The following is a 15499-nucleotide window of genomic DNA, read 5'->3' on the forward strand; positions in this document are numbered from 1 at the left end:
CGGGGGTCCTTTTGTAAAAACGGCCATGTGTACAGGTTGAGTCACCTCTATCTCTGGGAGCGGTGACCCCCCTTTCCGCTCACTAACATTCTCTCAGGCTCACAATGTCCCCCATAAAATGAGGGGTCCGATACTTTTGTGGGGTTTAAAGTTCCTGGACGCTGCATATTCAATGGACTCTTGCAGCTTGAAAGCTAACCCCTGCCCCCAAAAACGAACTAGGAACCCCCAGAGCCCGGAAAGCCAGTCCAGGACGAAGGGATCCAGGCACTAGACTTGCTAAGGCAAGTACATTTTCAGAGTATTTCAGAGTTTCCGGCCTAACAAGCTGTCTGACAGGCAGTTCACACAAAATCCCTCCCCTGAAGTAGTTCCCAGCTTGCCAGTCTATGGAGATGGGAACAGGAAATGGAAAATCACCACATCCGAGGCTGACTGTGTGGTCACATTCACACCTCACCCCGGTGGGCGGGGAGGGGGGGGGATCTGCCGGCCCGACTCAGACACACTACCCTTCACCGGCCCGGTGCAGGCCAGAGGCACCATCAGCGCTCCAGCGGCTTTTTGTTGGGGCAGTGGGGGAGGTGAAAGGAAAACTATCAGACCCATCCTGATTCCTGAAACGCACAATCACTTAGAAGTGTTCCCCAGGGCAGGACGGAAATGCATAGTACCTCTAAGTGTCTCTTCCACGAGCTGGGGGAAGACATTAAATTATCCCTTATGAGGGAGAGAGGAGAAAGAAAATGCAGTTTCCTTGTAGATTTCGGTTTAATCCAGACAGGAAAATCTCACACCGCCTCTGAAATACACCCATGCAAAAGATCGCCGAGGAAAAAAAACATGCTTCTTTGCCTCTGATGTCTTGAGGGTGGCCACAAGCAGCCCCAGCTTTGGGGTGCTGGCGTGCTCAGCTCCCCCACTGAGAAAGCGGCACTTAATTCCTGCCAACCAAGAGGGATTATGACTGCTTTCAAATTTCTGAAATCTCTGACAGGATCTGCAAGGGGTGAAGCAATCCACACCACTCTGCCACCAAAGCAGTACCAGGTGATCGACGCAGGACGGGAAAGATGGGAGTGAGGGCGACTTCCTGGGAGCCAGTCAGGCCTCCCTTCCTAGAGTCTCCAGAAGTCCTCGCTTGAGAACTTTGCAGGACAGCTTTGCTGGGACCACCCCTAAGATGACGCGGTTCACTTCTGCCTTAAGGAGCCCGGTAAGCAATGCTGCGGGAGCTACCCCGTGTCGGCATAGCGTGCACCATGGAGGGGCAAGACATGCGCAGAATGAAACCCACTCCCAGGGGGCCAGGGGCAGGAAGGCACGTTCACATTTTCAGAAGTTATAGCTTAGGTGGACAAGAGGGACTTTAAAAAAAAAAACCCACTAAGTTAAATTCAATTTAAGAATAGAGACTTGAGGAGGATGGATGACACACGTGCCCTTATAACGGCAGAACCTGAGAGGTCAACGAGGCAGAAGGACTGAAAAGCCAAGATTATTCTGGCTGTATAGTCACACAGTGAGAACTCGCCTTAATTAATTAACTAATTGGGATCTCCTAGCTCTTAGTTCAGCTCAAACTTCTGCAATGCAAGTATACCTTTTCTTCCTGTGGGGGTGCTGGGATTAAACCTGGGGCTCCCCACATGCTAGCTGAACACACTCTACCCCCAAGCTTCATCTCCAGCCCTGCACAGGCTCTTTGGGTGAAACGTTCCACTTCTTGGGGCTCCTTTTTGCAGACAGACTTAACAGAAGTATGCAACAGTACAAGCAGCAGGGCAATGGCCGTCACACTGTACAGAGCAGGGGAGAAAATGAAGGGTGGCTCGAAGGGAAGTCGGAACACGATGGTGTTCCTGAAACGGGCTACAGACGGTAAAGTGAGTCAAGGCATTTGCTGACCGACAGTGAAGAAAGCATTTTGTTTTTTGAGACAAGCCCAGCAGACTGGCTTTTTATTTATTTATTTTCCCAAGGTAGGGTCTCACTCTAGCCCAGGCTGACCTGGAATTCACTATGTGGTCCTTAGGGAAGCCTCAAACTCACAGCGATCCTTCTACCTCTGCCTCTCCCAAGTGCTGGGATTAAATGTGTGCACCACCATACCCTGCTTTCTTTTCTTTTTTTTAATGTGAGAGTGAGAGAAGGGGGGCTTGGCATGCCAAGGAAGGGCTTCCAGGGGGAGGGAGGGAATTACCATGAGTTACTGCCTACAATTATGGAAGCTGTCAATAAGCCAGGCATGGTGGGTGGAGATATATACACACATATATATAAAAGAAAGGGCTTCCAGCCACTGCACTCGAACTCCAGAGAAATGCGCCCCCTTGTGCACACATGTGACAATGCATGTTTGTGTCACCGTGCGTCTGGCTTACGTGAGACCTGGGCAGTCAAACATGAGTCCTTAGTCCTCACAGGCAAGCACATTGATGACTAGGCCATCTCTCCAGCCCAGAAAGCATCTTTTGTACTAAGCAACTTTGGAACGTCTACACTGATGAGATTCTTGTTACTCATAGAGGTTATATTTTACAAAGTCACCTTGAATAATTATTAAGTGAACAAATAAATAACCCTCAGGGGACAAGATGGAGTTGCCCTGTGAGCCTCTGGTGGCAACATTTCATCACTCAGTTATACATAAATTTGGACTATGTATTTCTGTTTAAAGCTGTCTTGTTGATTCATTAACACTGAAATCAGTGCAAAAAGGACACTTTATAGAGGTGGTGGAAAGAAATGTAAGAGCCAAAAGAGGAGGAGGAAGGAGGAGGAGTGCTTTCCAAACACAAAGTGGCCTTGCTGTTCATGACCTCACAGTGGCTGAGGCTACCTACACAAGACCTGCATAACAGGAGAAGAAAAAACAAATGATGCCAGGCGTGGTGGCACACGCCTTTAATCCCAGCACTTGGGAAGCAGACGTAGGAGGATCACCGTGAGTTCGAGGCCACCTTGAGACTACATAGTGAATTCCAGGTCAGCCTGAGCTAGAGTGAGACCCTACCTCGAACCGCTCCCAAATTATTAATAATAAAATTTTTTAACAATGACGACATTGAAATAGAAGAGAGACCAGTTAGAAGAAGAGAGTCAACGGAGGGAGGATTTGGGAGGGGTAAAGAGAAGGGTGGTGGGAGGGGACTCTCATCATGATATGTATGGAAGTGGTCAAGCAAAGGTTTAAAAAAAGGCCACCCCCTGCCTAGATGAGGCTTACCTAACACTCACACCTAGTCTGTAAGGTACATCATAGATCTTCTGAGCATAGAACAGGGCCTGGCAGTGTGGGACTAGACTAGGTGTCACTTTAAGCAGCCAGGTCATCAACAAAAAGACCAAAATCAAGAAAAGCATTACGCTGACCATAAAAGGAATACTGGTTTACAGGACGAGAGGCTGAAACACAAAGGCAGATGCCACCTTGGTCCATGAAAGGACAATTAACAATTCCACCGCTCCGCACATGCCTACGGGTGACCACAAAAATGCAGGCATCGATTTGGGGTTTAACTTTTTATTTTTCCCTTTAAGGGATGGAGAGATGGTTCAGCAGTTAAATGTGCTGCATGAGGGCCTGAAACCAACTTGAGTTTAGATCTCTAGAACCCACAGCATGGTGGTTTGACTAAAAAGTCCCCACAGCCTCAGGCGTTCGTGTTTGAGCTTTCTTGCTCACTCCCCACCTGGTGGAGGCTTTGGGAGGTGGAGACCTGCTGAAGGAGGCGTGTCACTGGGGGTGGATCTCAATTTCAGCCCTAAGGTGTGTTCAGAGCCAGCCTATGCTTGCTGATAGTGGGCTGTATCTCTCACTAGCTGTGACTGTGTAATGAAACGAGCCAGCTTACTCGGCCATGATGGGGTTTCCCTGGAACCTGCCAGCCTGAAATAAACCCTTTCCTCCCATGGACGGCTGCTCCTGGGGCGTTTGTCCCAGCAACGAGGGGGTAACTGCAACAGCTGGGAGTGGTCATATATGCCTAGAACCCCATTCCGGTAGGGGAGCAGACATCCAGCTTGTGAAAAAACGGCAAGTTCTTGGTTCATTAAAAAAGACTCCAGGGGGGGGCTGGAGAGATGGCTTAGCGGTTAAGCGCTTGCCTGTGAAGCCTAAGGACCCCGGTTCGAGGCTCGGTTCCCCAGGTCCCACGTTAGCCAGATGCACAAGGGGGCGCACGTGTCTGGAGTTCATTTGCAGAGGCTGGAAGCCCTGGCGCGCCCATTCTCTCTCTCTCCCTCTATCTGTCTTTCTCTCTGTGTCTGTCGCTCTCAAATAAATAAATAAATTAAAAAAAAAAAAAAAGACTCCAGGGGCTGGAGAGATGGCTTAGCGGTTAAGCGCTTGCCCATGAAGCCTAAGGACCCCGGTTCCAGGCTCGGTTCCCCAGGACCCACGTTAGCCAGATGCACAAGGGGGCACACGCGTCTGGAGTTCGTTTGCAGTGGCTGAAAGCCCTGGCGCGCCCATTCTTTCTATCTCTCTCCCCCTCTACCTCCTTCTCTCTCTGTCGGTCACTCTCAAATAAATAAAAAAAAAATTAAAAAAACAAAAACAAAAAAAAAGACTCCAGCTTATGGGAAGAAGTGACAGAGGAGTGCTCAGCACTGCAGTATCTCCATCACACCTTCCAAGGCTCAGAGTCCATTGCGAAAGAGGTAGAAAGAAGGAGGTAAGAGCCAAAGGAAAGGTAGGACTCCTTACAACGTGCTCCTCCAGACACAAAATGGCCTGGATATCCATGACCTCACAGTGCTTGACACTACCTATGCCAGACAAACATAATAGGAGGAAAAGATCATGACATTAAAAAAGAAAGAGAGAGAGACTGATCGAGAGGAGGAGGGAATATGATGGAGAATGGAGTTTTAAAGGGGAAAGTGGGGGTAGGGAGGGCATTACCATGGGATATTGTTTATAATCATGGAAGTTGTCAATAAAAAATAAAAATAAATATTTTAAAAAAAGGACTCCAGCTTAGCTGGGCATGGTGGCACTAATACAGCACTCAAAAGGCAGAGGTAGGTGGATCACTGTGAGTTCAAGGTCAGCCTGAAATTACATAGTAAATTCCAGGTCAGCCTGGGCTAGAGAGTGAGATCAGGGGGAAAAAAAAAGAAGACTCCCAGCTCAAACTACAGCAGGCAGAGGAATGACAGAGCACTCTGGCCACTGCAGGTAAGTGCTTGAGCACAGACATGTGCATAAACCACACACACACACACACACACACACACACACACACACACACAAGCAAAAAGAAAACACTAGGTCTGAACAGAGAGCTTAGTGGTTAAGGCACTTTGCCTACGAAGGACCGACGTTCGATTCCCCAGGACTCACGTAGACCAGATCACAAGGTGGCGCATGTGTCTGGAGTTCGTCTGCAGTGGCTAACGCCGTGGCATGCCCATTCTCTATCTGCTTCTCTCTCTCAAATAAATAAATAAATAAAATTCTTTTTTAAAAAAGAAAATACTCTCACTACCTACATAAATTCAGATGCAGAGTGTCAAATGCATCTGGAGTTTGTTGAATGCAGGTAAAGGCCTGGCATGTCCATTCTCCATCTCTCTCGCCCTCTCCTTACAAACAAAAACTAAATGAATAAAACAATTAAAAATACAAAAAAAAAAAAGAAAATACTAGTAAGTATGCAAAATTCATGAGTGCTTAAGGACAGAATCTGTGAATAAGGATGTCTGTACATACTTCTAGAAAATGTACTTCAACAATGTTTGAAGAAGAACAAGTGCTGTTTCCAGAAGTTACCTCTGGAATGGTAAGAGAGGCATGGGAAACCACTGAGCCATCTCTCCAGCTCAGAAGCTGTTTTTATTGAATTTTTTGGAGGGATTCATTTACAATGGATAAACATTTTCTAATTTTAAAGCAGTGAGATCGGTGTCTCTGCAGGTAAGCTCAATATGACAGACTCACTGTGGGCTCGGCTCGGGGTCCCTGCTTACAAGGTCCCCATCCAGACAGGGGTTCTCTCCTGGCAGGGGTCACATGATCACCTCCCTGACTTTTCTCCTTTCTGGGGAGGAGGATGGGGGGGTGAGATAAGACCAGTGAAGGGCTAAACAGGAAGTCTGTCACCCCAGCACCCCACCACACTCTAGACCTGAGGCAGTCAGCTAAGGCAGGCTTCCAGTCCCACAGAGAACTCAGCAGTGAGGAAAGGCCCTGTTTTCCCGGGAAGGGAGTGGCGTCTGGAAGTGACCAAGAAAGGAAACGGAGGTTTATAGAGACAAAGCATGGTGGAATTGGGCTAAAATGAGAGAAAAAGAATGGAAAAGGAAGACAAGAGGAATCTGGCCCCTTTGTTTACTAGAGGGGCAGTTTATATGGCTGTAATAATCGATGTCTTCCTGACACCAGATAGTAACAGTGATTTCCCCCCCGTCAATTATGAAGATCCCTAAGTTAATATAGGTATGGAAAGAAACAAATCAAACTGTGGGCGTGGACTGTGAGTACATTAGGGGAACGATTTACGCTAGGTACTTGTGTAACTTGAAAAAAATTTTTTTAGCAATGAAAACATCTCAAATGTTTTTGTATCATAAGACTTAACATTTAAGGCCATGGAACCTTTGCAAAAGGCCACACTTGGGCTGGGGAGATAGCCCAGTGGATAATGTGCTTGCCTGTGAAGTCTAAGGACCCAGGATCGATTCTCCAGCACGCACATAAGCCAGATGTAAAGGTAGCACGCATGTGTCTGCATTTCGTTTCCAGTGGCTAGAGGCCTGGGTGTGTCCATTCTCTCTCTCTCTCAAGTAAGTAAGTAAATAAATAAGCAAGATTTTAGTTCGTTTTCTTGAGGTAGGGTCTTGCTCTCTTGCCCAGGCTGACCTGGAATTCACTCTGTAGTCCCAGTGTAGCCTCGAACTCATGGCGGTCCTCCTACCTCTGCCTCCTAAGTGCTGTGACTAAAGGTGTACACCACCACACCAAGCTTAAATAGTATTTTTTAAAGTTTTTTTTTAATTTTAGAGAGAATGAGCAAGAGAGAGAGAGAGAGAGACGGGGAGAGAGAGAGAGAGAGAGAGAGAGAGAGAGAGAGGAGGGAGAGAGAGAATTGGCATGCCAGGGTCTTAGCCACTGTTTCTGAACTCCAGATGCCTGTGCCACTTAGTGGTCACGTGCTATCTTGTGCTCACCTCACCTTTGTGCGTCTAGCTTACATGGGATCTGGAGAGTTGAACATGGGTCCTTAGGCTTCGCAGGCAAGCACCTTAATCACTAAGCCATCTCTCCAGCCCAATAACTTTAAGTGCTTTGTATGGGGCTGGAGAGGTGGCTTAGCGGTTAAGCGCTTGCCTGCGAAGCCTAAGGACCCTGGTTCGAGGCTTGGTTCTCCAGGACTCATGTAATCCATATGCACAAGGTGGCACATGTATTTGTTTGTTTGCAGTGGCTGGAGGCCCTGGTGCGCCCATTCTCTCTTTCTCTCTCTCTCTCTCTCTCTCTCTGTCTCTGTCTCTGTGTCTGTCACTCTCAAATAAATAAATAAAATTAAAGTGCTTGGTATGCAAGCCTGACAAGGAAAGTGCAGATCTCCTCAACCCATGTCACGCCAGACAGAAGCTGGGAAGGAGTCTGTGGTCGCAGTGTACCTACGACAATGGGAGGTAGTCAGGAGAATTTAGTAGCTCCAGCGCAGGCTAGTCTGGCCCTCACAACAGCCACATATCAGCAAGAGATCTTGGTCTCAAGCTCTGAGGTCGTCTCTGATCTCTGTATGCCTTCCCTTCCTCCACACACACAAAAGGAAAAAAAAAAAAAACCACTTCATTTTTCTGGCTTTCTCTCCATTTCAGTCCAAGTTCTGACTCCTGTCCTGGAGCTAAGGACTCAACAATGCAGTCACCTTTTAAAGTATTCTTAATTAATTTATTTCTTATTAACAACTACCATGATTGTAAACAATATCCCATGGTAGTGCCCTCCCTCCCTCCACTTTTCCCTTTGAAACTCCATTGTACATCACACCCCCTCACCTTTTAAAATTTTTATTTTTAGTTATTTATTTGAGAAAGGGAAAGAAAGGAGAAAGCGAGAATGGGCGCGCCAGGGCCTCCAGCCACTGCAAATGAACTTCAGACACATGCGCCACCTTGTGCTGGCTTACGTGGATCCTGGGGAATCGAACCTGGTTCGTTTGGCTTTGTAGGCAAGCACTCTAACCACTAAACCATCTATCTTTCCAGCTCTGCAGTCACCTTTGAGCCACCAAGCAAAAGCAAAACTCCAAGGTCTCTTGTGAGTCCAACACAGAGTTAACGTGTGATTAATAAATAGGTCAATACTTAGGCATATGCTAAAGAACTGAAAAGGGTTTAAATAAAATGGGTGCCCAAATGCTTACAGCAGCCCAAACATCTGTCAGCAGATGTTTCAAAAAACAACCTGTGAGCCGGGCTTGGTGGCACAGCCTTTCATCCCAGCACTCAGGAGGCAGAGGTAGGAGAATCACCATGAGTTCAAGGCTACCTTGGGACTACAGAGAGAATTCCAGATCAGCCTGGGCTAGAGTGAGACCCTACCACGAAAAACAAAACAAAACAAATAAAAACCAACCTGTGGCATGTGCACTGATGGTAAGTCAGTCTGAAAGGCCAACAAAGACACATGCTACAGCATGGATGCACCCAGACACATGGGCTGGAGGAAGTCAGCCACAAACGGTCACACTGTGTCGGACCCTTTCTACCTGAAAAACCTAGAGCAGACAAGCCACACAGACAGACGATGAACCAGTGGCTGCCAAGGCTGGAGGGGGGAAGGGATGAGAAGTGACTATTTAATTACTACAAGGGTCCCTTTCTTTTTGGGGGGTACTGAGACAGGGTCTCACTACACTGCCCAGGCTGGCCTCAAATTTACTCTATAACAGGTAGGCTTTGAATTTTTTTTTATTTACTTATTTATTTATTTTTTAATTTTTACTAACATTTTCCATGATTATAAAATATATCCCATGGTAATTCCCTCCCTCCCCACCCCCACACTTTCCCATTTGAAATTCCATTCTCCATCATATTACCTCCCCATTACAATCATTGTAATTACATATATACAATATCAACCTATTAAGTACCCTCCTCCCTTCCTTTCTCTTCCCTTTATGTCTCCTTTTTAACTTACTGGCCTCTGCTACCAAGTATTTTCCTTCTCACGCAGAAGCCCAATCATCTGTAGCTAGGATCCCCATATGAGAGAGAACATGTGGCGCTTGGCTTTCTGGGCCTGGGTTACCTCACTTAGTGAATTTTTGAAAATATAATTTATTTATTTGACTGCCAAAGAGAGACAGAGGCAGAGAGCGAGAGAGAGACAAAGAGAAATAGAGAGAGAATGGGCACACCAGGGCCGCTAGCCACTGCAAACGAACTCTAGATGCATGTGTCACTTTGGGCATCTGGCTTTACCTGGGTACCAGGGAACCGAACCTGGGTCCTTTGACTTTGTAGGCAAGCACCTTAACTGCTAAGTCATCTCTAGCAATCTTTTTTTTTAATTTATTTTTATTCAAGATACACAGGGAAGGGGAGAGAGAGTGGGCACACCATGGCCTCTAGCCACTGCAAATGAACTCCACACGCATGTGCCACCTTGGGCACTGGGCTTATGTGGGACCTGGACAATTGAACCTGGCAAGAGTCTTAACTGCTAAGCCATCTCTCCAGCAATCTTTTTAAAATATGCATTTATTAGCCGGGCATGGTGGCACACGCCTTTAATCCCACCACTCAGGAGGCAGAGATAGGAGGATTGCCGTGAGTTCGAGGCCAGCCTGAGACTCCATAGTGAATTCCAGGTCAGCCTGGACCACAGTGATATCCTACCTTGAAAAACCAAACAAAAAAAAAATTTATACACACACACACACACACACACACATACACACACATTTACTTTTATTAATTTATTAGAGAGAGAATGGGTGTGTAAGGGCCTCTAGCCACTGCAAACAAACTCCAAATGCATGCACCATCTTGTGCATCTAAATTACATGGGACCTGGAGAATTGAACCTAGATCCTTAGGCTTTGTAGGCAAGCCTCTTAACCACTAAGCCATCTTTCCAGCCCCAGCAATCTTTTTTTTTTTTTAATTTTTTATTTATTTGAGAGCGACAGACACAGAGAGAAAGACAGATAGAGGGAGAGAGAGAATGGGCGCGCCAGGGCTTCCAGCCTCTGCAAATGAACTCCAGACGCGTACGCCCCCTTGTGCATCTGGCTAACGTGGGACCTGGGGAACCGAGCCTCGAACCGGCGTCCTTAGGCTTCACAGGCAAGCACTTAACCGCTACGCCATCTCTCCAGCCCATCTTTTTTAATTAAATAGTAAGAACCTTAAAAAGACAGTTGCTAAACCATGGTGGCGCACGCCTTTAATCCCAGCACTCAGGAGGCAGAGGTAGGAGGATCACCATGAGTTTGAAGCCACCCTGAGACTACAGAGTTAATTCCAGGTCAGTCTGGGCTAGAACGAGATCCAACCTCAAAAAACCAAAAATAAAAATAAATTTTAAAAAAGGCAGTTGCTGGGGGAAGGGAGTAGTTGGGATATGGTTCAGTGGACCAAGTGCTTGCTGTGTAAACATGGGGACTGGAGCTTGGATCCCCGGGACTCACAAAAAGCTGGGTGGTCATGGAAGCTACCTGCAACTCCGGCACTCAAAGAAGGAGGGACCCCTGGGGCAAGCTGGCTATTGAGAGTAAAGCCTGCCAGCTCTGGGCTCAAGTGAGAGGCCTCAGTAAACAGACAGAGTTTTTTTTGAGGAAGACACCCAATATGAACCTACCCTCTGCCTTCCACGGGCACGAAAATACATACGTGTATATCACACACACGATGCCTCCTTACCACGTACACATGCCAACAAGGGCTGCTGTCTAGGTGATAAAGAAGATAGCACTGCCGGGCGTGGTGGCACACACCTTTAATCCCAGCACTTGGGAGGCAGAGGTAGTAGGATCACCATGAGTTCGAGGCTACCCTGAGACTCCATAGTGAATTCCAGGTCAGCCTGGGCTAGAGGGGGAGACCCTACCTTGAAAAAAACAAAAAAGAAGATAGCATTCTTGGGGGTCTGTGGTACTGAGGTGGGATTCAGGACTTTGCCTACGCTAGGCAAGTTCTCTACCACACAGCTATCTAGTCCTAGCTGATACTTAGATTATGACTCTATCTTACGTTAAGTACGACACAACTAATTCAGCCACGAGCTCGGCCATGTTGGCTCTGTAATGACCTAAAGCTATTTCTGCCTTGCCCCTGTGGTTCTGCAGACAAGAGCCCCAGGCTGACCCCTTTGCATGGAGATTGAGGGGCCCCAGGCACAGATGGTGAGTCTTGCCATCTGTGCAGACTCTTATCTGGAGGCCATTTTAAAACCTGACACCTTATAGGTAAAGGCAGGAATGCCAGCTCCGATCTCAAAATCATCTGGGTGCAAAGCAGCAGGCTTCCCCAGGCCAGGTGACACCCCTTTCCATCCCCAACCGCCCCACCCCGGGGGCTGACAGTCAGCCAGGGCAGTGGAGGGGAGGGTGAATAGGATTTCAGGCTGTCATGGAAACTTTTCTTTCCTTGGGCATATGGAAGGTGATCTGAAAATCCACTCCTGCCACCCGAGGCTGGCTGTGGCCCATGGACAAGCGGGTGGGGGTGCCAGCCCCTCCCCCCGCCTCCCTCCACCGTGGCAACAGCAGCACAGAGGAGTCTGGTGTAAGCCTCACGTCCCGCTCCCCAGACAGCAGCTCTGGGAGAGCCTCCTTAGCCCACTGGAAATCTAAGTCCCTGCCCCCAGGCCTCGATGCAGCCCAGAGATCACAGGAGCAGTAGGCCAAAGGCCAAGGAGCAGATTCCCCCACCCACCACCCATGCCTGAAATGTGATGCCAGTTCTGGCCCCCCCACACACACACACTGATGGAGGCATCTCCAGTCCCTGCACCTCTTCCCATGACTAGGCCGAGGGTTGGCGTGGGGCTTCTGAGTAGCTAATGGGCTGGACTCCCCAGCAAGACTGGCTCCCGTAGATAACAGGGGAATCTAGCTGGCTCCCGTTAGAGACAATGCACAATGGCAGGGAGGAGATCTCAGGTAGAACACGTGTCAGGGTCTGGAAAATTCTGAAGCCTTACTTTTGCCAAGGGGAGTGTTGCACGGCTGTAATTCCAGCTCTGGGGAGGCAGAGGCAGGAGGTAGCCCCAAAAGTTCAAGGTCAGCCTGATCCACATAGTGAGTTCCAGCCTAGCTAGGATTATGTAAGATCTTGTCTCCAAAAAGGAAAAAAGAAAAACCAACTGATCAAACGAAAATCAAAATTAGCTTCGCTTCTCCCACAGGGTGACGGTGCCTGTGGGGAGGACTTAAGGCAGGTGCAGACCCTCCCCCAGCATCGGCTGGGAAGTGTGCCACGGAACAGGATGGTGACACGCGTGGAGGAAAATGCAGCTCTGGTTGAATACTAGATGCCAAGGACATTCCTCACTGCAGATGGCTAACTTGAGCCCAGACTTAGGGGCCTTATACTCTTTGGCATCAAGGGCAACATGAAGAGAAGGAGACGCCTCATTCATTTCACTGTAGCCACAAATGCTGATATGGGGCCTGATTGTGTGCCACGCTCTTCTCCTCTCTGGAACTCACTGGCTGGTAGGGGTGGTGGGTGTTACTTCAGACAAGGTCAGGGCAGGCATGGCTGTCAACAGTGGGGGTAATTCAAAGTACACAATGTCACGGGGTCTCTTCCTGCAGGGTGCTGGTGAAGGCTTCCACAGGGGAATGGGGTTTGAATAATCTTTCACCAGGAATACATGGGGAAAGGAAGTGAGAAGCACTGCAGGAAGTGAGAAGGGTGTACAAGGGTCTGTGATGGCACAGGGCTCGGGCAGTGTGGCGTTACCCAGGGAGTGAGAGATCAGAGAGGCAAGAGCTCGAAGGTGGATCTTTCTCCTAAGACTCTGGGACAACCACAGGGTGGCTTTAAGCGACAGGATGGCATGTAGATGTGTGTGCTCCAGGGCTCATGCAAGCCACAGTGTAATACAGTACTATCCCTACCCAGGCAGACAGGTGGCAAGGCCTCTGGAAGGCGCAGACGCCTGCAGGGCTGTGCTCTGGGCTGGTGACAATATCATGCATTCTGCTGTTAGGTCCAAATCAAGTGGTTGCATCTCTAACATCACTCTATCGAGTTCTGGAATCCCTCTAACAACAGTGGGTGCCAGAGCCCCTACCCAGCGCATTCAGAGCCCCCAAGACAAGAAGTAGGAGACATGAGGTTAAAGACACAGGCCTGGCCTCAAGCAATTGTCTCAAATTCTGCCAGCTATATTCTAGCTAGGTTACTCAAAGCAAGTTTCTAAGCTTCTCTGGGTTTTAGTTACATGGGGTGTGCCGAGGCTGACTCCCAGAGTCACTGTGAAGTCAACATCAAGCTGCGGAAACCCTCATCACTTAGACTGGTTGCAAAAAAACAATATTCGCATATTTGTGTCTGGAGAAAGACGGACACAGGACGTGGGAAGACCACTGGGAGCTCGGCTGGCCGGGCCGAGTCAGGATTCCACTTACTTGCCAGCAGGAGGCAGGAGATGGCCACGGTGTAGAGCTGCTTGGAGGTGGTGACGTTATACTGGTCCATGAAGTGATCCAGCAGGTAGACCGCCAGGTGCCGGGCCGTGGGACAAAGCTGGCAGTGTCTGCTCAGCAGGGTCAAGATGTCCACGAAGAACCGGCGGCTCTTCAGGAGCGGGGAGTGGGCACGGAAGGCGGGCAGCTTCAGCTCCTGGAGGACAGGTGGGCAGAGACAGGTCAGAGCTGCCTTGAGGGCATTATGGGGCCCAGGGACATACTGAAACCCCAGGGCCTGACTGGCTGGGGTGCAATGATTCCTTTCACCCCTCGCTTATCTGTTTCAAGCCTCAAGGGCTTCTGTCCCAGAAACGGGCCCAGCTGCCACCCACTCACCCTAGTAGGCACAGGCTCCTTAGCATCTGGGAACTACATGATGACTGAGAAACAGGCATGCCCAGAAAATTGCTGTGGCACATACTCAAGATCACGAGAGGAAGGTGGTCTTGAGGCAAGGTCCCACATTCAAATTCTGGTCTTCCCTTTGTCCTTTTCAACAGCTGAGGTATAAATGAAATATACTCCAAATGTCTAGTGCACAGTAGTAACCTCTCAGGTCCACCACTAATTCCCTCTGTGGGTGGGATTGTGAATAATTATGTGTGTGTGTTGCAGTCTGGTTCGCATTGCTGGTAGAAATCACCCAACCAAGAGCAGCTTCTGGGAAAAAGAGGTTTATTTTGGCTTACAGGCTCGAGGGGAAGCTCCACGATGGCAGGGGAAAACGATGGCATGAGCAGAGGGTGGACATCACCCCCTGGCCAACAGAAGATGGACCACAGCAACAGGAGGGTGTGCCAAACACTGGGATGGGGAAACTGGCTATAAAGCCCATAAGCCCACCCCCAACAATACACTCCCTCCAGGAGGCATTAATTCCCAAATATCCATCAGCTGGGAGCTAGCATTCAGAACACCTAAGTTTATGGGGGACACCTGAATCAAACCACCACAGTGTGTGTGTGTGTGTGTGTGTGTGTGTGTGTGTGTGTGTATATAGCAGAGAGATGCCAGGGCCTCTAGCCACTGTGAATCAACTCCAGATACATGCAGCGTCACGTGCATCTAGCTTATGTGGGTCTGGGGAATCGAACCTGGGTCCTTAGGCTCCCCAGGCAAGCCATCTCTCCTGCTCCTGCCATGTTTGTGGGTTTTCCACCCTCACTGTGTGATGGACTTAGGGGGCCACCACAGGAGAGCAACCTCCTCTAGGCAGGCTCCAGGCCTCGGGTACCAATAACTTGGGCTGAAGAGTGGTGGAAGGAAAGGGGAGGATTGGAGGTATGGCCCAACAGGTCCTAGTACTCTTCAGAATGGACAGACAGAATCAAGCTGTTCTGTTTTGTTTTCTGAAAGACTGGGTTTGGCTACATGCTGATTTGGAACTCATGATGGCCTTGAACTCTTGCTCCTCTTGTCTCTACCTCCTGAGTGCTGGGATTATAAAAGCATGCTATACATGGCTAGAGACAAGAGTTTGCTTCTGGGCTGGAGAGATGGCTTAGCGGCTAAGCAGTTGCCTGTGAAGCCTAAGGACCCCCAGTTCGAGGCTCAATTCCCTAGGACCCACATTAGCCAGATGCACAGGGGGGCGCATGCGTCTGGCCGGGCATGGTGGTTAATCCCAGTACTTGGGAGGCAGAGGATCACTGTGGGTTCGAGGCCACCCTGAGACTACATAGTGAACTCCAGGTCAGCCTTAAAGAAAACAAAAGAAATTTGTTTCTGAAAATGCAGCAAGGGAAGGGTGTCCAGCAGACAGCAAGTGTTCTGTCTGCAAAGTCACCATGGCTGTCCCATCTGGGAACCTCCAGTGGCTAAAAGAGCCAGGC

The 15499-nt window shown here is 48.9% G+C and overlaps 1 protein-coding gene across 1 annotated transcript in view; it reads right to left on the reverse strand.

The window, feature by feature from the left end:
- Ccnjl (cyclin J like) overlaps nucleotides 1-15499 on the reverse strand; it is a 58825-nt gene that overhangs the window by 20391 nt on the left and 22935 nt on the right. Inside the window, exon 3 of the mRNA XM_004661056.2 lies at nucleotides 13608-13821. Coding sequence (XP_004661113.1) covers nucleotides 13608-13821 — 214 coding nt within the window. The remainder of the gene's footprint in view (nucleotides 1-13607; nucleotides 13822-15499) is intronic.

This window comes from Jaculus jaculus, chromosome 6, assembly GCF_020740685.1.
Source record: "Jaculus jaculus isolate mJacJac1 chromosome 6, mJacJac1.mat.Y.cur, whole genome shotgun sequence".
Lineage (NCBI taxonomy): Eukaryota > Metazoa > Chordata > Mammalia > Rodentia > Dipodidae > Jaculus > Jaculus jaculus.